This window comes from Nanorana parkeri, unplaced genomic scaffold, assembly GCF_000935625.1.
Source record: "Nanorana parkeri isolate BGI_ZX_2015 unplaced genomic scaffold, ASM93562v1 scaffold737, whole genome shotgun sequence".
Classification (NCBI taxonomy): domain Eukaryota; kingdom Metazoa; phylum Chordata; class Amphibia; order Anura; family Dicroglossidae; genus Nanorana; species Nanorana parkeri.
Genome location: NW_017307005.1, coordinates 665,948 through 688,526, shown reverse-complemented (window position 1 = coordinate 688,526; position 22,579 = coordinate 665,948). Strand labels below are relative to the sequence as shown.

Here is a 22,579-nt window from a genome sequence, read left to right as displayed (position 1 = left end):
AAACTGAAGTACTGGAACAAAAGATCATGTTCTGAAACTGTAGGAAAGAGATTCAGCTATAATACAATAGAATGCAGCAAAACGGTGCAGGATGTATAGACAGGGCTGCTTTAATACAGGGGAAAAGGGACATTTGCTCTGGCCTCACTGGCATAGAGGGACATTAACAGACAGGCAAGTAACCTAATTGAATTCAGGTGTTTTAAAGGGGCTGTGTCGGCAAAATATGAAAAAAGAAAAAAAAAACTTTCTGAGTAGATATTTTATGTGTCATATTATGGAATACAGTGTGTGATTTACTGTATAGAAGTCCTTTTACACAGTTAACACAGCTCTGCTGTCTGTCCATCACTGGACTGTCATCCTTATTCTTTTTATCAGCAACAGGAAAAAACAGTTTCCTTTCCTTGAAATTAGGGATGCACTGATACCAATTTTTCGGTATCGAGTACAAGTACTGATAATTTGCTGTCGGTACTCGCCGATACTGAGTACCGATACCTGTGCTTCCACTGGCATGGAGCCGGCTTCCCGGATAATCAGAAAGCCAGGCAGCACGTAATGACATGCCGCCTGGCTTCCTGATTGCCCGGGAAGCCGGCTCCATGCTGATTAGCTGGGAAATACTTGGTATCAGCACCGATAAAAATACTTTCATCCCTACTTGAAATATTGGCATAAATTGTTAGATTTCATTTTGCCATTTTTGAAAATGCTCTATAGTCAGTATGAAAGAAGAAATTAAAGCACATTTTTTTGTCCTCCTGGGGATATTGCAATAATCACATTCAATCTGGTTGACAGTCTGCAAGAAGTTGCGAGGCAATGTTGCAAGGTGAGTATAAGGGTCGGGAAGGGGGGGGGTCCTTTGTAGAGATGCTGTCACTTTGACCTCCATGGCGAGTCTTTAAAGCCCCACTCCAGGCAATATATGACCCCCTTCCCATCCTTCCTCCTACCCTGCTTTATACACTGAAGAAGGGACCTATAGGGTCCCAAAATCTTGCGCTTTAATAACTTGAGTTAGCCAATAAAAGGTATCACTTAAATTACAAACTTTCCGCATTGATTAATGGCTAACTAAGTATAAGACTCTACTACTCACAAAATAGTGCAAATCTAAGACCGGGAAAAAACTACTTACACTAAACACCTTTACTATTACACATAAATACATTTATCTTCTAAATCAATCTACTAAAATGATGCCCCTAAAACTATTCCTCATTTTTTACTGTGTGGAAGAAGGGTCTAATGAATATCTGTGCATAGTAATTATGCTTATATGTGTATTACACGTGTGGTGGTGTATTATGTGTATGTATCTTTTGGTATTATTTTAGAATAAATTTACTTAATTTTACCTCCTTAGATTTTTTTATTTGTATCAGTGTTTACAACAGGGATAAGAAGCACCAGCACTGTGGGTGAGTCTATAGCCCTGTGTTAGCCATGAATTGTAGCTTACAGAGAACTTCTTCTGCTCCTGTATCTTTATCAGTATAGCAGTAGTAAAGCAAATATGAGTAAATGGTGCTGGGGAGCAGAATATTTATGGCCCATTCACATCTATGGGTTTTAATGCATATGTGAACGCATGTGCAGAGTTTTACTATTGTTTAAATGGTTCTAGTTCAAAATGAAGTTTCTTGCTGATTGGAAATCTCTGGCTGTTACTCAACAGGCGATGTGTAGGACCTCTGCTGAGAGATCACTGCTTCCATAGCAAGGGTCTTTCTCTGCAGCATACTGGCAGGGGACAGACTTTTCTATGCAGGCTATAGATGCTTTCTAAAGCAGTCTTTCTCAGTCAGGATGCCAGGGGCACCCTGGAGTGGTATCTAGCTTTGTCAGGGGTGCCATACAAGTTTTGCGTAGCTTCATGTGTTTCTGTGGTGCAAGCGGGCTGGCCAACAGCACCATGGAAATGCATGATGTCAATATATGGTGGGTGGCAACCAGGGACACCCCAGAATTTAGGAAGAGGACAGACGTGCCCCACCTCTTTCCCTCTGCCATGCTGCTGCAGCTGTGCTGCAGATTATAAGGTAGGACTCTGATATAAAGGGGGCTGAGAGCTTTGATTTGAAATGGAGGAGGACTCTGCTGTGAAGGGAGCTCCTGATGTGGAGACTCTGATGTGAAAGTGGGGACTCTGATGTAAAAGGTGGGGCTCTAATGTGAAGGGGGGACTTTGTAGTGAAGGGATGCTTCTGATGTGGGGGGGCTTCTAATGAGAAGGGGGGCCTCTGATGTAAAATAGGGATTTGTTTGTAAAATGGAGGGGAGGGGTCTCTGATGTGAAGGGGGGCTTCTGATATGAAGGGGGTGATCCTGATGTAAAAACGGGAACTCTATAGTGAAGGGGACTCCTGACGTAAGGAGGGGGGGACTTCTGGTGAGAAAGGAGCAAAAGAGGACGTGGGTCTAGCTACTCAAAGCTAATTCTTACATGAAGTCTATATGACAAATTAAGTATAAAGACAAAGCTAGGAAAACACAAATATATGTATGTACTGTATGTTGTACATATCCATAGTTCACAGTACCTGTTAAACCAGTCGTCAGTGTAGCGTGGATATGGATAAGGGTCATTGCTGCTGAAGTCAAAGCTTGCCTCTGCATTCTGAAAAAAAAAAGTTACACATACGGTGATAAGACTAAGAGAGGACAATTGAAGGAAACCATGGAGACTTCTACCATTGACTTTCATTCTACAAATACCAGTTACTTGGCTATCATGTTGACCTTTAGGGCTTAATGGTAATTGCCCCCAGAACAAGTATGTACACAAGGAATTCTGACTATTATCTGGCTTTCCTAATCTGCATACCTGTTGCGGGTAAGTGACTTAGATAGTACCAAAGCTAGTGAGTTAGCATAATACTAAAGTAAATAGTAATACAAACTAATATAGAGAATATTTATACATTGTAAATAAATAACAAAGTAAAGTATCAGTGACCCAAATCCACCTGATAACTGTGTACAATGTGAAATTTCAAAGTGGTGATCATCAAAGAGATGATCGCCACTGGTGTTAAGGAGGAATAGATATGATCTTTTTATGTCTTTGCAACCCTTAAGGGATATATTGTTCATTGGGAACAAAAGGCTGGATATTTGACAGAGAACTAAAGCAGCCATTGTGTGCTATCACCATTTTAGACTTACATGTACCAAAACAGATATTATTAAAAATGACAAGCAGATGATATAGTACTATAAGAAATATTGTACTGTGTATGTTTTCCTAACAACGACAACAAGCTATTAACCCAAATGATAACCCCCATAATAGGAAAAACTCCTGAGGTCTGGATACCTACTTGGCATTTACTGACATCTGAAGAGGTGGAGATACTGTAGCTGTGATAGAACCCCTGAATAACTGCTGCTCCTCCTAATGTGCACTTACATCCTGAACAGAATCATGGAGCATTCACTTTTTACAGCCTTCCTTCCCCTGACCTGTCATCTGCTGTTTAATCATAGTAAGCTTGAGCAAAAAATGGAGATTTGGGCTTTGCTGACTATGTACACTGAGTGGCCAGATTATTATGACCACCTGACGTTTGTAGGCAAATTAGCTATAATTAGCTATAATTTCACGCTGAAGTTGCTAGAGGGCCAGACCATTATAAATAGGGAAGCAGGTTGTTTACCACGACAGTAGAAGTGATTTTTTTCTGAAGATATGGGTAAACAATGCGATTTAACAGCGTTTGAACGTGGGATGATTGTTGGCGCGAGCCATGGAGCGAGTATCAACAAAACAGCAGAATTTGTTAAATGTTCAAGAGCAGCTGTTGTTAAAGTGTTTAAAGACTGGACTGTCAGCCGAAAATCTGGGTCTGAACGTACGAATTGTGGCCATCAACGACTAGTCAATGTTAGGGCAGAACGGAGAGTGGCAAGACTGGTACAAGACAACAGAAGGGCAACAGTGCAGTGTCAGATTCCTCGCCTCACCTTTCAACATCTCGTGGAGTCACGAGGCGGCCCAACAAAGTCATCTCGTGGAGTCATCTCGTGGCCCAACGAAGTACTGATGGGGTGGTCATAATAATCTGGCCACTCAGTGTATATATAATGTAAATATTTTTACAGTTTTGTTTTACTTTGTAATATTTAGGGTCATTTACATTCCTCTTAAAGTGTATGCAAACACTAACAATAAACTTCTACGTATTAAAGTGCATTGTGCTGTTCAATAAGCACAAACAAATGATGCTGATCCTGGCAGAACTCTTGTGAGCTGATAACTTCCTGTTGAGTATTGTCCTAGCTATCTATGTGGACTACAAAGCACCTCCACCATGTATAGAGAAGAGGGGAGGCATTCTGTAGACCTGCCCTGGGATGAAAACGCTGTTCCTCTATAGGTACAGTATGGTGAGTGAGAGTTGTCACCCTAGGACTGAAAGTGTGTTACTGGCAGTATCCCCAGCCTGAAAAAACCTTATGCAGTCAGCACATCCAAGGGCTGTCAAGCCGCTATATATTATATTTTAGTTCTTGGGTTAGATATGCTTTAAATAAAAAGAACCGAACCCCTGAAATACAACTGCTACTTACAATACTCCAAAACCATAACTAATTCCATCAACAATATCACCCTGTGTACTGATTTTCACACCACGTATGGCATACAAAAATGACAATGACAGGTAAAATCATATAGACAGAATCAATAAACATAAGGAAAAGTATTGCTGTCATCCATTGCAAATATGAATTGAAAGCAGAAAATTACATGTGTGTAATTACATCTGAATGGCTCCCTCACCCCTCTGTAAAATTACAATGGCTTTTAATTAAATCAAAGCAGTGTGCATGTAGCTGTGCATTAGTACATATTACATAGATTTCACCATCCAGGGAAGTGGCGTATGATTTTCAGATAAAAGGGCAATCGCTGGGGTCTTTTGTGAAAGAGCCTCTAAAGCTTTTATTGCATTGTGCATCTAAAGTATGGATTATTGAAATGGAACAGTGCATAGTTATGAAAAATGAAAGACAGTTTGCACTGGATACATGATCTCCTTATGAGTTACAATTGCTGTAAATGAATGCATCCCCAAGGATCCCACTGACGTCTCCATGGTTACCCTGCCTGGATATGAATCTCTATAGTTAAAGTAAAGTAATATTAGACATAAATAATTCATGGTATCACTATCCAACTATGTGACCCAGATTTTAAATATCATGAGATATTAGTTCGAGGCAAGCATTAGTTCACTGAAAGCTAAAATAAAGGCTTTTGTGTTTGCTGCAAATGAACAGTAAATGTTCATACATACAGTATATCTATAGCTATTATCTACGGTCACAATGCAAACTCACATATTAATTTGCACATTGACGATATGCACTATGCCCTGTAAATATGCTCTGCTGTGTCACCCATTTCACAGGGCCTGCCTTCTGAACTACAGAGGTGCTGAAGTGGAGGTGTTTCTGGAGGCACAGTCATTACAGGCACTACCCCACATCATCATTCCTTGGAGGCAGCAAGGCACCATACAATATGTATGAATGAGCAGAGAAGCAGCAAAGCATTCAGGGAATCCAGGAAGCTGTTGAAAGAGATGTCCAGCAGATAGCAGTCAACATGAAAGGAGATTTTCCTAGTAAGCTTTTATTGGATTATCAAAAATAATTATCCTTTGTATTGCTACCGTATTACAATGCTAATGTTGTAAAAGGAACGTGTAAGCTGTGACTTTAGATCTCCTATAAAGTGCTACTGAAAGCTGTCTAAGACAACTTAGGTGATTTACCAAAGGGGTATGAGAATCAAAATAAATTCCTGTTCACTTTGAATACCCAATCATGTGCAGATGAATTTGCTTTTAACCCGATTGGATAATTGAAGTGAACATTTAAGGAAGTCATTGTGTGAAGATTCTCAACTCCTTTTGTAAACTGACCTCATTTTCTTCTTTCTCTGGAATCTAAATAATGAACTACCCATTACATACAATCTAATTCCATCTAGCAGTGAAACTCTTCCCACCCACATCTCAATCCTCAACCCACTTTATTAACACAAAATGTTGTTTGCTTTCAACATTCAGCCAATGTTGCAGGGGATTTGGGATTTTATAAAAAAGAAACTTCTGCTCTTGATTGGACATTTAAAAAAAACTAAAACCTAAAGTGATGATATATTAGCTCCGTTAAAGTAATTTAACAGGTTCACCTTTCCCAGGCTCCCCTGTTACCTTGTTTGCCTGCAGAATTCAAATTCCAATTTACAATGGGTTAAGAACCCACCACACTAAACCATGTTTGGGCCTGGTGATTAACCACTTGGAATGTGTTAGAAAGTCATGCACTGCCTAGCCCAAAAAATTTCACCACCTAGATTTCAGGCAGTGTTATGATCTGGGGTTGCTTCAGTTGGTCAGGTCTAGGTTCAGCAATGATATGTACCTACATAATGAGGTCAGGTGCCTACCTGAATATATGGAATGATTAGGTTTTTCCATCAATGGATTTTTTCTTCCCAATGACAATATGGCAAAGCCAGGATTCATCAGGCTCAAATTATGAAAAAGTGGTTCAGGGAGCAAAAGACATCATTTTTACACATGGATTAGCCACCACAGAGTCCAGACCTTAACCCCATTGAAAATCTTCGGGATGTATATTCCCATATATACTCCCAAGCTAATGGGTAACTCACTGGATATACCAGGAAACAGGGAGGTGAGGAGTGTGGGAAAGGTATCAGTTTTGGTTGGAGTACAATCACTTTGACCTCACATCCCTTTGTGTAAATGGGGAACTCTGCTTTTTTTTTTCTTTTTAAAGGTCCCTTATGTGAGATGGGGTGTTTAAAAGAGACACAGGTTCACTTCCCTCCTTTCTACTTTAGTACATAAAACTCAGGATCGCTTTACTTGGCTTCACAGTAAATAATTCCCCAAGTGTAAAGCTGGCCATACATATGCCAGTTGGATACGGCGATCAAATGTTCAATTCCGTTTTTTGTTAAAATTGCAACGCAATCTAGGACATAAAGGAAGGAATCGAAATTGCCTGACCAAAAAACAAATTGCTTTAGAAGGCATTGATGTATTTTTTTTTCGGCTTTCAATTCAATCAGTAAACTGTATTTAACTGTTCATCTATTTTATCTTTACTATCGACCAACTGCTACAATCAAACTTTTTTTGTGGTAGGTCATGGTGATTACTTGCCTCTCTTTTTTTGATTTCTGGAGGTTGGAAAGTGGTTGAAATTGACTTAAATTGCCAAGCATATGGCAAGAAATTGAGGTGACTTGCTGTTTAAAAAAAAGAACATGCACTTAAAGCAGAACTCTGAGAAAATCGAATCTTAATGTGCATGTTCTCCTGAATTCAAGGCAGATATAAAGTGTGGTTCTTGGTTGTTGTGCTCATTTGTGTTCGGTGGGTGGGTGGGGGTAATGCTGTGTCTTTCCCAACTCACTGATGTCACTGGCTGCTGGAAGCTCATTGAGACACCAGCCAGTGCATCCAGCTCAGCTCCCAGGACACTGTGGGTGCCCCACTGCCACACCCCCACCACCCCACAATAAGATGCTGTCTGAGGCAACCACCTCAGGTTACCTCATTATACGGATGGTCCTGTCCTTTCCCAATCTATTTTTTTTTTAAATGGCTATACATGAACTTTAACTTTCTTTATATTTATCCTGGTTGAATTTCTTCTTCAGGGCCCATTCACACCAGATGTGTTGGGGGCAATACAAGACAAGGCAATCTGCCTTGTTTCAGATTGGCTCAGTTCATACCACTGCATTGTGTATGGCATGCAGTGTTTTTTTCAGCGCTGTGCAATGCAGTACAACCACACCGCACCACGATGTGCCCGCAGAACATAAAGAAATGTTACTTGTGAGTAACTGACCTATAACAAATATGTTGGGCAGGATTTAGACTTTACTGGCTGCATGCTTGTTCTGCTTGTACAATGATCATACAGAAAAGCCCGTAGCACTGTAATACATGTCCAAGAGGAGCAGAGGGGAAGAGTATGAACTGACAGACAATTTTGTCAGATGTAATCCAAATAATATGTTGTATTACAGTGATAAATGTGATACTTCTCATTGTTATCCAGCAGAATCATTGACTAGAAGCTGAACACACACCTAGAAAAAAAATCCCCGAGCATTATCTGTGCTGGAAAATAAGCTTCCAAAGAGCAGATGGGAACGACAAGTAGTATTTCTCTCCTAAATGCCATCCTCTTGTTAAATTGGAATATGTGAAACGATTCAACCCTCACCTTCTGGCTGTCTCAGAATAATTTTTTAACTGCAATTTGAATGTTAAAAGAAAACATTTTTTTGATAGTCTGGAGCACTTAACCTTTGCCAATAGAAGAATATGTCAGCATTCATTTCATATGTCGGTTAAATGTTTTATTTATTAGTATCTGTCAATTATTTCCAATGCATAAATTCTGGTACACTGGTGTTCAGCACAGACAACCCATGTTCTCTGTGAGGATTTTGGGACCAGAAAAGTGCAAATAAAAATAGTGGCCTATACCCTCTGACCACTGATATTAACCCAACCCTTAGAGCAACGTTAATACTTAAAGGCTAAGTTTAGCCTTGGAACATATTTCATGTTACACCCATATTCAGGGGGTGTAACATGTAACATGAAACATGGTCACATTGCATTACTCCCCCCACCTCCACTTACCTGTATTGCATGGTTCTTCTCTCCGCAGGCTTGCATGTATTGTTTAATTCAGCAAGTAAATCTGTAAATGGAGAGGCTTCAAGTGCCATCAGCTACCCAGGCAAAGGGACTTGTAGATGTCAATGGAATACAAGTATGGCGGCGTCATTGCACTTGAAGTCTATTCATTCTTCCTCAGTAGTTCACAATGGAATACAAGTGAGGTGACATCCTGTTATTGAGTGTCTGTACCTCAGTATGAGCATGGACTTGAGGGAGAATCTGCAGAAGCCAGAGTATTGCACCCATGATCCACTGACCATGGTTGCAATGTTTTACTGGCTCCAATGCAAAAAAAAAGAGATGCATATTTTTTTCTTTTATGCATAGGTGTGCGTTTATAATTTTTTTCAAATGAGTGGACTTTTCCATTAATTTGCCTTTATCCAGTCCTTGAATTTTAACCTAACTCTAGCCCTAACCTTACCCAAACTCTGAAGCCTAACCCTTAACACACAAAGCCATTTCCTAGATTTGGATACAAAGCTTATAAATCCACATTTTCAAAAGGAACTTTACCCAACAATTTAATGTCTGCCAAAACAGTTACATTCAAGATGTGCCAACTATCAAGGTTGCCAGTGTGCTTATTTCAGCTCTCAACCAAACATTCACAGGGTTTTTCACTAAGCTGCCGAAGGCAGCCGAGTGAATAACCAAGCCGAAGTGAACTTAACGACATTCAGCTATTCACTCCGGCTGATTTCAGCCGTACATCGGCTGAAATCAGTTGTATATCGGCTGCCTTTGTATATCGGCACTGAGCCAAAGTGCAGAGGGACTTCGACTCAGCCGATCCAACATTTGGATCAGCTGAGCCGCAGCTTCGGCAGCTCACTCGCTGCCATTCGCCCTTATTCACATAGGTTCCGAATGGCAATGAGTGAATAGCCGAATGCCGCCGAGTGGCACTCTGCTCGGCTATTCTGCTCGGTACCTCCTTGGTACCAAGCAGAATAGAAAATCAGTGGGAAAAAGAAGGTTTAAAAAATATTTTAAAAATGTAAATAAATAGTAAAATTCAAAAATAAATAAAGATATTTTTAAAAAGAAAGAAAAACAATTGGGCGAAGCTAGTTTGGGGGCTGAAACATGTAAGCATTTGTTTGTTTGCTGCTATTATGCCTTTTTAAAAATAAAGTACTGGATGGACGGACTCCCTTGCGAGTGCCGGTTTTTACTCTATTGCTCAGTGACTGCTAGCTCTGCCCAACTGTTTCCTATTGGCCGTCACCTGCTAGAGTCTTCTAGCAGGTTCCGGCCAATGAATTACAACGGGGCAGAGCCGGCCATGACGCCACGGCCGGTTCCGCTCAGGTGTTATTGTTTAGCATCCGCAGTTCATTTGGAGATCCGTCATTACAACTTGGCGAAGCCTTCTGCCCAGCTGTCATTTGCATGGAGATCGGTCGGCTGGCGCCGCCCTTTCTCCACGCTTTATATGCCTGCGACTCGGCTGAACCACTCAGCCGCCTTCTATTGTGAATAGCCCATACAGCAGCCCTTCAGTTCAAGCCGAAGAGAGCCGAAGGATCAGCCGAAGCTACGGCTGTATCCTTCGGCTCAATAGTGAATAACTGAGCCGCTCGGCCCGCTTCGGGAGCTATATGGGCTATAGTAAATAGCCCGTACAGCAGGCCTTCGGTTCTACTGAACTGACAGGCCCAGCCAAAGGATCGACCGGAGCTACGTATGTTCTATGTAAAGTGTCTTTAATTTTTTTTTGGGGGGGGGGGTTATAACTCAATTAAATTGTTTTTATTATATTGTTTTTCAGTTTGTTTTTTTATAAATCATCCTGAAGTCTAAAAACTCACAGCCAGACTGCCAAAACCGATAAAGTGAAGTGTAGAATTTGCTATACATCTTTCACTGTGATTAAGTACAACTGTGAAACAAACCAGTGTCACCCTAGTGTGGTTTAATATACAGTTTCTTGAAATCCTTTGCAACTTTTCATCTTTCCTACTGTCTAAATCTTTGCTTGACTACACTGTGATTTGCAGCGGCTGAGCGTGTGTACCCTGGGAAAACAATAGGGCTATTTTAGAAAAGTTACAATTTTCATTAATTACTTCCACAGCAGATGTGCTGTGGACATTGCATTGTTTCACTATTGTCACTTATGATTAAGCTATTCAAGCCATTTGCACCGGAGCTCGACTAAAACAAATTAAACATGAAGTGCAAAAACTTGACGTGTTCCAGCTCTATTGTGTATTAACAAGTAGTTACTCTGTAGGAAAGCCATCATTACATTTAGGAGAGCAGTATCATTTGGTGAAGATGCCAAGGATTAAAAAAAAAAGCAGAGAGTGGAGCCGCCACTATCGCTAATGATAGGAATACAATTCAAACCAATTGAGTCCTCTCTTGATCCTCCATGATTTCGTATCTGTCTCATCCATTTTACATGGCTTATGGCTTTCACAGATAAACTGCCAAGATTATGTAAATGGGACAGAAGATTGGATTCTGAGAATGACTTCTCTCGCGCAATTCAAATTTATTACGGAGTGTTCCGCAGCCATTAATGATACGGATGCTGCTGTGAAATCCCATAAAGTAATAATAAAATTATTTAACTGTGAAATAAACACCTTCCCTTCTTCCCCAGCTTTTATTAAATGAAATGTGAAGAAATTTCTGGAAATGGCAAGAATCACAACATCGCAAACAATTTCTCAAAGAATTTCAACTCTGGAATGGAGTAAAATGAGGAATGTCTAAAATTGACTGAAATATTTGATTGGTTATGCCATCTGCTCAAGTACAGCTCATGTTGACAGCTCAAGTGTCAGATTTTCTCTTTCCGATTTCTTGCTAAAATTGATAATCACAAAAGAGAAAATGAAATAAAAATAAAAATGCAGAGAAAAAAAATGAAAAGTCAGGGCAAAGATGGGGCAAAACAGCAGCCTGACTTATTTTTATGAAAGTACATTTACTAGGTATGTTTATCTTGTAATGCATAGGGTGGTGACATGGTTTCTTTAATGTATTTCCACTTTTTCAGTCAAATTTGAGAAATCCCACTAAATGTTTGTTATGTGTTCCCACTCACACACCACACCTAAAAACATTTCTTTGAAAAAAAATTCTTACCTTTTAGATGTCTCTGTGTAGCTGACTATTGCAAGCTTCTCTCTCAATTTTAAAGTGACAGGAAACTCTAGATGTCTCCATAGAAAGACTAGGGACGACAAACTGAGCTCCCTCTCATTAACATACAATGCTTCTAGAGCTTTAACCCTTTGTTAGGACAGACAGTGTTTAAATCTAGTTTACAACTGATAATGAAATCTGTCAGCACAGTACAGACTAGACTTCTATTCTGATTTATTTTTAAATCTTCTGAAATTTGTACCTGTTAGGAATTTGGATCGATCTGAAGTTTTCATTTGTGGATTGATCCGAATCTATTTGGATGGAGTTAGGTTGTTTTTAAATGTGAAAATAAAAAAAAGCTCCCCCCAATTCATACTAGACTCTCTAGGTCTGTTAGGAATTTTAGGGGGGACCCCATGCCAAAAAAAATGCGTGGGCTCCCCCCTAAAATTCCTTACCTGGCAGAGCATGAAAGGTGGGGATGGGCATGGGCCCCCATACCATACCATACCAGACCACATGACCTCAACATGGGGGAGGGCATTTTCTGTGCCCTTGCATTAGCATCCATTGAAAAACAGATTACAATGCAATGGATCGGAAGGAAATCGAAGGGTGCAATTGCAAGTCAATGGACCCTTCGTTAATATATGATTACCTTCCGATTTTGGTCAAGAAGCAGCATCCAGCATCCAAAGTGATTTAATCAGAATTTGAAAAAGCTTACAAACATTTTGACTTTAATATCACTTTAAAGCATATCTAAACCCCCAAACAAAAATTTAATATATCAGAGCTTTCCAGTCCTTAGATGTTTTTTTTTTTTTAGGCTTTTTTTACCCTTTATTCTCACCCAGAAATTCTGCCAGCAACATGTCCTAGAGATTTGGTCTACAAAACACCTTCTCATCTCCATAGCATAAAGGGGTGGTGTTCTGTACTGCAGCAGGGGAGAACTCAGACATGGCTCCAATACTGCTTGGGATTTCAGTGCAATAGAGGCAAAGCTGTATGTTCAAACAGGAAGTCAGAAGCTTGCTGAATTTATGGCAATTTTTTCTGTGCTTGCAGCATTTTTCAAGTGACAAAGCATAGGGAAATGTGCATGTACTGCATAAATGTGCTACATATAGGTGGTGTGATCAAAAAAAATACAGTGAATGCTGCTGCTGAGTGCCATCCAAAAGAAAGACAGGGATCTTCAATACGAGAACCTTAGTAACAGTGTGTGACAAGTGCAGTCAGTCGGTTGTGAGCTACGGTTGAAAGAAAGTGTGTTTTTAAGTGCGCCATAAATCATGGACCATGAACAACGCATTAACATGAAACTATGTTTCAAACTGCAAAAAAGTGCTAAAGAAACACATAAAATGTTAAAATTAGTTTATGGTGATGCTGCAGTGACCATGAAGACTGCTTACAAGTGGTTCAAGCGATTTCGTAATGGTTGTGAATCGGTTGAAGATGAGGAGAGATCGGGACGTCTTTCAACATCAAAAACTCAAAAAACAGAATGTTGAAAAAGTAAGAGAAATGATTTGACTATTAGGGAAGTTTATGAGGATCTGAACATTGACAATGTGTGTAGAAAACGGCCTGAGAAATGGGCAAATTGTTTAATTCTCCATCATGACAACGCTCCATGTCATACATCGCTTCTGGTACCACAATTTCGGTCAAATAGAAACATTACGGTGTGTCCTCATCTACCTTATTCACCGGATCTGGCACTGTGCATCTTCTGGCTCTTCCCCCGAAGTCAAAATGACCATAAAAGATAAACGTTTTGAATTGATTCTGGACATCGAGGCAACCACAACAGCGCAACTAAAGACAGTCACGAAAGAGGACTTCCAGAACTGCTTCAGAAAGTGGCAAAAACTATGGGATAAGTGTGTTCGAAGTGAGGGGAAGTATTTTGAGGGGGATGTGTCTTTTACTGTAATTATTTTTTTTAATTTAAACATTTACCATTTTTTTTAACACACCTAATATTTTTGTAACTTTGCCCAACCATAGATTCTTACATGTTTTAACGTGCTTTGTATGTGTGTGTTTTTGTGCATAGGGCATGCATTCATTTTAAAAACCATTTTAGACCAGTATATATAGGCACACACTGAAAACAGACCTGTTGACAATAACTAATAAACTCATTGTATGCACTAACACAAACTGTAGACAAAGCCATTGTTATGAACGGGCCTTGTAATTCTGTTTTTTCTTATTTTAGGAATATATGGTATGCTGTACATTCTGCTGTACTGCTTACTACAACACTGCATACATTTCTGATGTGTGATCTATTCCAAACAGAACTGTTGCTAGGTGAGATCCCTTCCCCCATCTCATTTATATGCCGTAGATACTATTATAATTACAACAATTTATAAATGCGTTTAACAAAAGATCAGAAGTTCAACTCCTAACATGGATACCGTGGTCTCTTTGATAACGAATAAATGTGTCACCTACAAAAGCCTTTAAATGTTCGAATGAACTATATTATACTCACATAATTTGAGGCAAGATCCGGGTGAAGGTAATCTATTCCTGAAATCAAAAGGCAATTATTAAACAAGTATTGAAGAAATACATACACATTTGGAAGATAAATGGGAGGACAAAGGGACAAGACTTATGAAGATTAAGTTGACTGGTTTTCGCATGGCAGCATATAAGTGCAATGTGTGAAGAACGCTGACAGCTATTGGGCTACAAATGACAAGAAGTTGGCATGACTTATGACGAGACCGATATAGAAAGTGATTGCTTTGTGTAAGGTGCTTGTGGAAGTGAAACTGATAGCTCTAGAACTGCCTACACTGCATGGAATTGTTTCTCCTGCGTGGGACCGTTCTTCCTTCTTAGCAAGCCACTGCTGAGTAGGTCTGAACCATCCAAAAGAACTCAGTTCCCATAGTGCACTGTTAAGATTTTAATCAGTTATGTCGAATGTTACTGCAGAGGAGGCAGGATTGTCCCTGGCCTTCTTACTGCCTGAGGATGATGGAGGGGGGGTGGGGGGTGGGGGTAGGGTGCTGGTGGTGCCAGGGGCCAGGTGGGATGTCGGCCAGAGCGTCACAGGTTGCTAAGAGCTGGGTGGGGAGATGCATGTGGCCCTTAAATATTTTCCCACCCTACGCTTAGCAACCTGGGATGCACTGGCCGGAAAAGGGACAGCAGACACAATGCAAACATTTTGTAACAGAGCAGTGATGCACCCATCACGTGACCCAAAGAGATGCCTCCTCCCTGGTAGGACACAGACACAAATTATGAACCAGTATCAGGTAGTGAATATCAAGTTAATCTCTACTGCAAAGTAAGCTAATAAAATGTTAAAGCGTATGTATAGCCAACACATTTTCTTTAAGTTTTAGACAGAGTAGAGCAGGGTTAAAACCTTTCTCTACTTCTTGTTTACATGGGTCTATACGGTTTATACATCAGACCAAAAGGAGGAGGAACTAAGGAAGAATAAGGGGCAGATTAATTTGGTACCAAAAGAAGGGCAATCCCTCCAAATAAGGGAAAGTTGAAAGCTATGGTAGTGACATCACCAAATCTCACTCCTAATTTCCTGAGATCAGTCAGTCAGCAGTCAGAGGCAGCAGTGCCTGAGAAACCACACTACAGATATACAGCCATGAGGCTGTTGGCACAGGAACGCCTGGGCACACTCACCTACCAGGAAGTACTATTTTTCAGGAAATATTTAAGACAAAATATATATTTTCATGGTATTTCTTAGGCACAATTGACATTTATAGATGTGCCTGATCACATATAAAGTTTTCATTGTTTTAATTAATTGATTTGGGTGAGTGAATCCATTTAATACACCAACTGACAGACTTAACAATAATGCACACACCTTTAAATAGCAATCTGACCAAGGCACGTTGTTGTTGTTGTTGTTGAATGGAACCTAATTGCAGTTTAGCAGATATGGGAATCAGATTTAATAAATGTTTCAGACTGTTTTTGTGGATATAATTCAAAAGAAGTGGCATAAAACTTAAAAGAGGGTGTGTTTTATGGGGTCCTAAAGGTTCTGTTAACAGGTGTTTACATAATACATAGCTTGCTCAAATTCATCAACTGCCTCCCTGCTCTATAGTACACTGCCCATATTCCCTTTTTCCACTGGATAATTGCCACTACAGAGCCTCTGCTCCTCCCCTACCCTTCAGCTGTAAAAATCTCTAATTATATCTCTGGTGGTATGTTCTGTAGTTGAGACTATCACATCTGCAGCCAGGTGAAAAACATTTGTACTCATTTGATAATTACATTGCAGAGTAAGGAGTAGTCACAAGATGCTGGCAGTAGTGAGAAGGAGAGGACAGCTGCAGCAAGAACCCTCTTGACTTGTGACTTCTATGAACTCTGTTCTTATGCTATTAGTGAATAAAGTGTTACCTCTTCTTACATTAAATTACATTTTTACAATATAATAGACAATATATAATCACATATTCTTCTTGTATTGCTAGTATACCAGAAGACATATAGAAAAGAAAAAGGGATTTTAAACTGCGGCACTTAAGAATATAATCACAAAAAATGTTGTAAAGATACAACAAATTGATTTATTATTACATTTGGTAAACTTCCATAAATATACATACAAAAATCCTCAATGGAGTAGAAGCAAACCTAGGAACAAATCAGACACATATAGTCATAAACTCAGGAGTTAAATCTTAAAAATGCATTTAAGTACCTTAACTATTAAAGGAGAACAATGAGGTGAGTGCTTTTCACTCACCTCATAGTTCTAGCCGACCTGTGACAATGAGACTGTCACAGGTTGGCTCAGTAGATCGGGAAGTGAGCGAACGCATAACGGCATTCGCTCACCTCTCGATCCTGTCACAGCTCTCTGCCGACAGCGCTGACTGGCGGAACGGACGGGGGAGGGGGTGGGTACAGCTGGCTCTGCCTCTAGATAGGCAGAGCCAGCTGTCACTCACGCAGCTGGGCGGATCCAGACATAATTGCCGGGATCCGCTTTAGCTGCAGCGTCTCAGTATACCGCGAGCAGTAGCGTCAAAAATGTATGCTATTTGTGTATCATTCAGCTGTAGATCCTCAAACCATTTCTGAATTCATGCTGACGCTGTCCTTCCTTCTGGAGGGTGGCTACTTTTGTTCCCCATGGTCCATGTGTGTGTTGTAAAGTATCCAGCGCTCTAAGCTCACTCCCGTGATGGACTACAATCTCATGTTTAGTTTATTCATTTGTAGTGAGATTGCAGTCTATCACAGTAGTTACAACACACAGGGATCATGGGGAACAAAAGTAGCCACCCTCCAGAAGGAAGGACAGCGTCAGCATGAATTCAGAAATGGTTTGAGGATCTACAGCTGAGTGATACACAAATAAGATACATTTTTGTTAATAGTTAATTAAGGTACTTGAATGCATTTTTAAGATTTAACTCCTGAGTTTAGTGTCACTTTAAGTACATACTCTTTATTGTATGTTTATTATACCATTTCACAGAGAAAAATGAATGTGTTTCATAGGTTGTATCCACTTCTTCAGGACCAACATGAAAGGTATTCATCGTATTTAGCCCTCTTTACAAAGGTCTAAGGTAACTATTACAATAAAACAAGCTTATTGCCACCAAATGAAATGATGATCTGTATGCATCACTCAATAAATGGCCACAAACTAATACTAGTTAGTTATAATTATGATAATGTTTAGGAGTTATAATAAAGAAATGCACAGAGGTTGCACCAGTGGAAAAATAATAATAGTGGCTGTCCTTCAAATTAAGCAAGTGGGAATAGTGTTCTCCATGCTCACAAGTACATGAGCCCATCCCAGCTAAAGGGGTGACTGCAGGGATGAAAAAGACAGTGAAATTAGGAGAGAACACAGCTCCAAAATTTAATCCCTACCCATGCTGAAAATCATCCACTTCACAGCCATAGGTTGGAAACCCATCCAGCAAAGCCCCAGCACTAAGAGTCTTGTTAGGTTCATTCACTTTCGACCCATTAATCCCCAGACGCTGCCCACTGGAGATATCATATCTTCTAGATGGCAGAATCCCTTCCCACCAAAAATGGGCATCTGATTCTACATGCATTAAAGTTGTGATGTCACTGGGCCACTGACGTCCTCCTCCCCTCTTCTGCACATGCTCAAATTGTACACCATGGGACTTATAGACAGAGAGGGGCCACAGATTCCAGATACCACAATCGACACCCTACATACTGGGAATTAGGAGAAATAAACAAACTAAGATAAAAGCCACTAAGACATAAAAATAAAAAAATACCAATTTTTCCGTTTTGTTTATTTTGATTGCTGGTCTTAGTGGGTTTTTTGTTTTGTTTTGTTTTTTTCTCAGATTCCAGTAGGTGGGCTGTTCCCTCCCCAATGTTTTTGCTCTGTCTCTAACTCCTGTGATGTTTGTTTAAACGCATGCAGTTGAGGGATGGACAACATCACACATGCACAAACTGGTCCTTCCTACCAGATATAATGGGGGGAATTTATCAAAACTGGAGCAGAAGAATCTGGAGCAGTTGCCTATGACAACTAATCAGCTTCTCTCTTCAGTTTCTTCAGTTAAGGTTTGAAAATGAAAGATAGATGCTGATTGGTTGCCATGCACATCTGCTCCAGATTTTGTCTGCTCCAGTTTTGATAAATTCCCCTCAATTATTATTATTATTATTATTATACAGGATTTATATAGCACCAACAGTTTGTGCAGCACTTTACAATATAAGGAAGACATTACAATCACATTACAATTCAAGACAAGATGGTACGGAGGGCCCTTCCCGTGAAGGCTTACAATCTAAAAGGGAGGGAGAGAGTTCCATAGGATGGGAGAGGTTCTAGTGAAGTCCTAGAGGCGAGCATGGGAGGAGTTGACAAGGGAGCTGGAAAGCAGAAGGTCTTTTGAGTAGCGGAGGGGACAGTTAGGGAGATACTTTGAGACCAGGTTTGAGATGTAGCCGGGGGCAGAGTTGTAGATGGCTTTGTAAGTGGTTGTCAGTATTTTGACTTTTATCCTTTGGGCTATTGGAAGCCAGTGTAGGGATTGACAGAGTGGGGTTGCAGACACTGAGCGGTTGGTTAGATGAATGAGTCTAGCCGCTGCATTCATGATAGACTGAAGGGGGGATATCCTGTGTAGTGGAAGGCCAATGAGGAGGGAGTTGCAATAGTCAAGACGAGATATAAAAAGCGAGTGGATGAGTAATTTTGCAGTTTCTTTGGTGAGGAAGGGGCTTATTTGTTGCGACATCCAGACGGATATGTCAGATAGTAGATTAGTGACACGAGAGGACACAGAGGGGTTGAGTTGTGGAGTATAAAGATAGATTTGAGTGTCATCGGCATAGAGATGGTATTGGAAGCCATGTGAGATTATTAACTGACCAAGGGAGGAGGTGTAGATAGAGAAGAGAAGGGGTCCAAGGACAGAGCCTTGGGGGACCCCTACAGAAAGGGGAAGAGGAGGGGAGGAGTTAGATTTGTAGGTGACACTAAAGGAGCAATTAGATAGGTAGGAGGAGAACCATGAGAGAGCAAAGTCTTGTAGGCCAAGTGAGTGGAGTTTTTTTGAGGAGGAGCAGGTGGTCAACAGTGTCAAAAGCAGCAGAAAGGTCTAATAGCAAGAGTAAGGAGTAGTGGCCATTGTTTTTAGCTGTTAGTAAGTCATTGGTGAGTTTTAGGAGGGAGTGTAATTACTCCATGGGTGGTGGTAGAGGATTTAGGGGACATGTGTAAATGGGTCAAACAGGATTTTTTTGTGCTGGGGCTTTGCCGGATGGGCTCCCACCTATGGTGGTGAGGTGGATGATATTCCAAATGGGTAAGCATGATGAGGTGGGAAAATTCTGAGGACCCATCCTCTATTTTGGAGGTGCGTTCTCCCCTAACTTGGCCGCCCTTTTACTCTCAGTAGAGCCATTCCTCTAGCTGGAATGGGCTCATTTGCTTGAACACTATTACCATTTGTTTTATTTGGAGAACAATCAAAATGATTTGTTTTCCAATGGTGCAACCTATGAGTATCAGTTTATTATAACCTAAACATTGTCATCATTGGATATAACTAATTAGTAATTTTTATGGCATGTCATGCATACAGGTCATAATTCAGTTTGGTAGAGATAAGTTTGATATATTGTTATTTACTTTAGTTCTTTGTAATGACTACTGAATACTACGAATAACTTTCATGTTGGTCCTGAAGAAGTGGATACAATCTACAAAACATGTTGGCTTTTCGTTGTGAAATTCTGTAATAAACATACAATTAGGGGTCTATTTATAAACAATTCACAAAATCATTCATCCTGCAAGTCTCTGCGAATATTCATTCCGTGTAAGTAGAGACAAAAACAAACATTATTAGTATATTTTCTTTTCTGGTTGAATGTAATGTAATGTCTCATTATGTCCATTAGGTAAAGCTGAGAAGCACAGGAAAACAGCTTTCATGGAAATGAGGGCATACAACTAATTTTGCATTTTAAGCAGCCCACTGTGACATCACAAATGGTCAGCATGCATGTGTTCCTACTAGAGTACATGGTGCAGAATTAAAAAAGCTAAAATTTGCTTGCTATATTATTTTTTTGACAAAGCTATTTATTTATATATGATCAGTAATTCACACTGTAGAAACATCTATGCTAAAGGTAAATGTATGTATGACATACAAATGTATGTGGATGTAAACATTTCTTCAGTGGGATAACTAATAAATAGATAACAGAAGTAGGAAACAAAATATGAAAAGCCACTTTGGTGTTTTTTTGGAATTCATCTTTGAATGTATTCAGCTATAAGTGCTTACCATCATCCATAATTGCTATGGTAACTCCTTTCCCTGTGTATCCCAACTCCCAGGCTTCAGCAACATTCAAATCAAGACCCGGAGTCCCATCTGCCTGACCTGTGTTGATCTGACAAGTCAAATGAAAAGAACTATGTCATGTCACATAAGACAAGAGAGCAACCACAGAAAATGAAATATTGCTTATATTACGCATGGTACTTTTTTGGACAGGACACAATTTTAATAGACCAGCAGCATGAGTATATGCTGTAAATAGTAGAGTAATCCAATCTTCAGTAAACAAAATATTAGGAATGACTGTCACTCAACAACACAATTAAATAAATCTAATGTTCCAAAAGAGACATGTACACACCCAGTTCACAATAAAAGAGTTAAGAAACTAAAAAGTTATATTATTTGTCAAAAAAAAAAAATTCAGAAGCATTCCAAAGTTACACTTCTCAGTTTATTTGTGACATCATTATCCTAGCTTGCTAGTCTCAACTTTTCTCAGTACATTTACCTAAAACCCAACTTCAGCCAAAATGAATTATTTTGTTTTGGATGGATTGAGGAAGGGTAAGAACCTCTGTTTTGTCATCTGGGGCTTTTAGAGAGATGTTGAAACACTTCCTGTCCTGGTGACCCAACCGTGAGGAGATCTCACTTGATCTTGTATTGAGGTGATTATTCCCAGTAAAGACTTCATGTAGAAGGAATGGTTTCCCTTTGGCAGCTCTCTGGCTGACTCTCAGGGCCGGCCTTAGGCCTTTAGGCGCCCTGTGCGAGAAAGCTTTACAGCGCCACTCAGTGGTCACACCCTTTAGTGGCCATGCCCCCGTAACCACACCCATTTCCCCCAATATATGCACCATTTAAAGACTCCTATTTTGTTAAGCCGCAAAGAAACATATTAAAAAGTATGATAAAAATAAAACTTTTATTCAAAGGTATTAAAAAACAGAAGGTAAACAATAAATGTCAAACTACAATAGAGTCTATAAAAATAAAGTGTCAGGATGTCATGCAGACCCCTTTTTTCAAGTAAGTGCATCTAGAAAAGTAAAAATAAAAAACAGAACACAGACCCCGGGCTACATGTAAATGAATGAATTACTATATGTCCGAATATACGAGAAATGTATTCAGACACATAATAATTTGTTTGAGAATGTGCGGCGGCCATGTTGGCCACCAGCGTGTTCTCTGAATGCGTGCCACCATCTTGGAGGCAGGGAGCATGACGTTACATGACGCCATGCATGCGTGGCGTCAGGTGACCTCACACGCCGATATTGGCCCCACCATCTTGGTGTATACCTAGATATACACCAAGATGGCGGCGCCCAACACGTGCGGTGTTATATGACGTCATGCGCCCTGCCTCCAGAACACGCCAATGGCTGAATCCAAAATAGCATATAAATGTGTTTTGTTTGATGAAACAAATGAAAACTTTTTTAGTTTTCGTTCATTTCATCTGAAATTAATTTTTAGTCTTCGCACTTGTCTAATAATATGTGTGTGTGTGAGGGGAGGGGGGGGCAGTTTTCACTTTTTTAATATAATTTTTTATATTTTTTCTCAAACAGACCCCTGACATTTCCCTTGTAAAATAGAAAAGAAATTGAGGACACCAAATCCTCAATTTCTTTTTCAGAAGCCTCAGCACTCAATGGATGGAAAGCACTCAGTACAGAGGCTTCCCATTCCAATATTTACCATCAGCTGTTTCGGAATGGGGAGGAGATTCTGTAGTGAGTGCTTCTCCCCATTGGTGAAATCTTGAATGAACGGGATGTGTAAATCACAGCCTGTTCATTCATAACTGGGGGCACATAGTACTATGTGTCCCCAGTTATTTACAAACACTGGAGTGATCAGACGATC

At 40.0% G+C, this 22,579-nt stretch overlaps 1 protein-coding gene across 1 annotated transcript in view; it reads right to left on the bottom strand.

Moving 5' to 3' along the window:
- The window catches only part of PCSK2 (proprotein convertase subtilisin/kexin type 2), a 146,610-nt gene that overhangs the window by 31,893 nt on the left and 92,138 nt on the right, over window positions 1-22,579 (bottom strand). The window contains exons 4-6 of the mRNA XM_018564223.1: window positions 20,705-20,813; window positions 14,374-14,411; window positions 2,550-2,626 (exon numbers count right to left, since the gene is read on the bottom strand). Coding sequence (XP_018419725.1) covers window positions 2,550-2,626; window positions 14,374-14,411; window positions 20,705-20,813 — 224 coding nt within the window. The remainder of the gene's footprint in view (window positions 1-2,549; window positions 2,627-14,373; window positions 14,412-20,704; window positions 20,814-22,579) is intronic.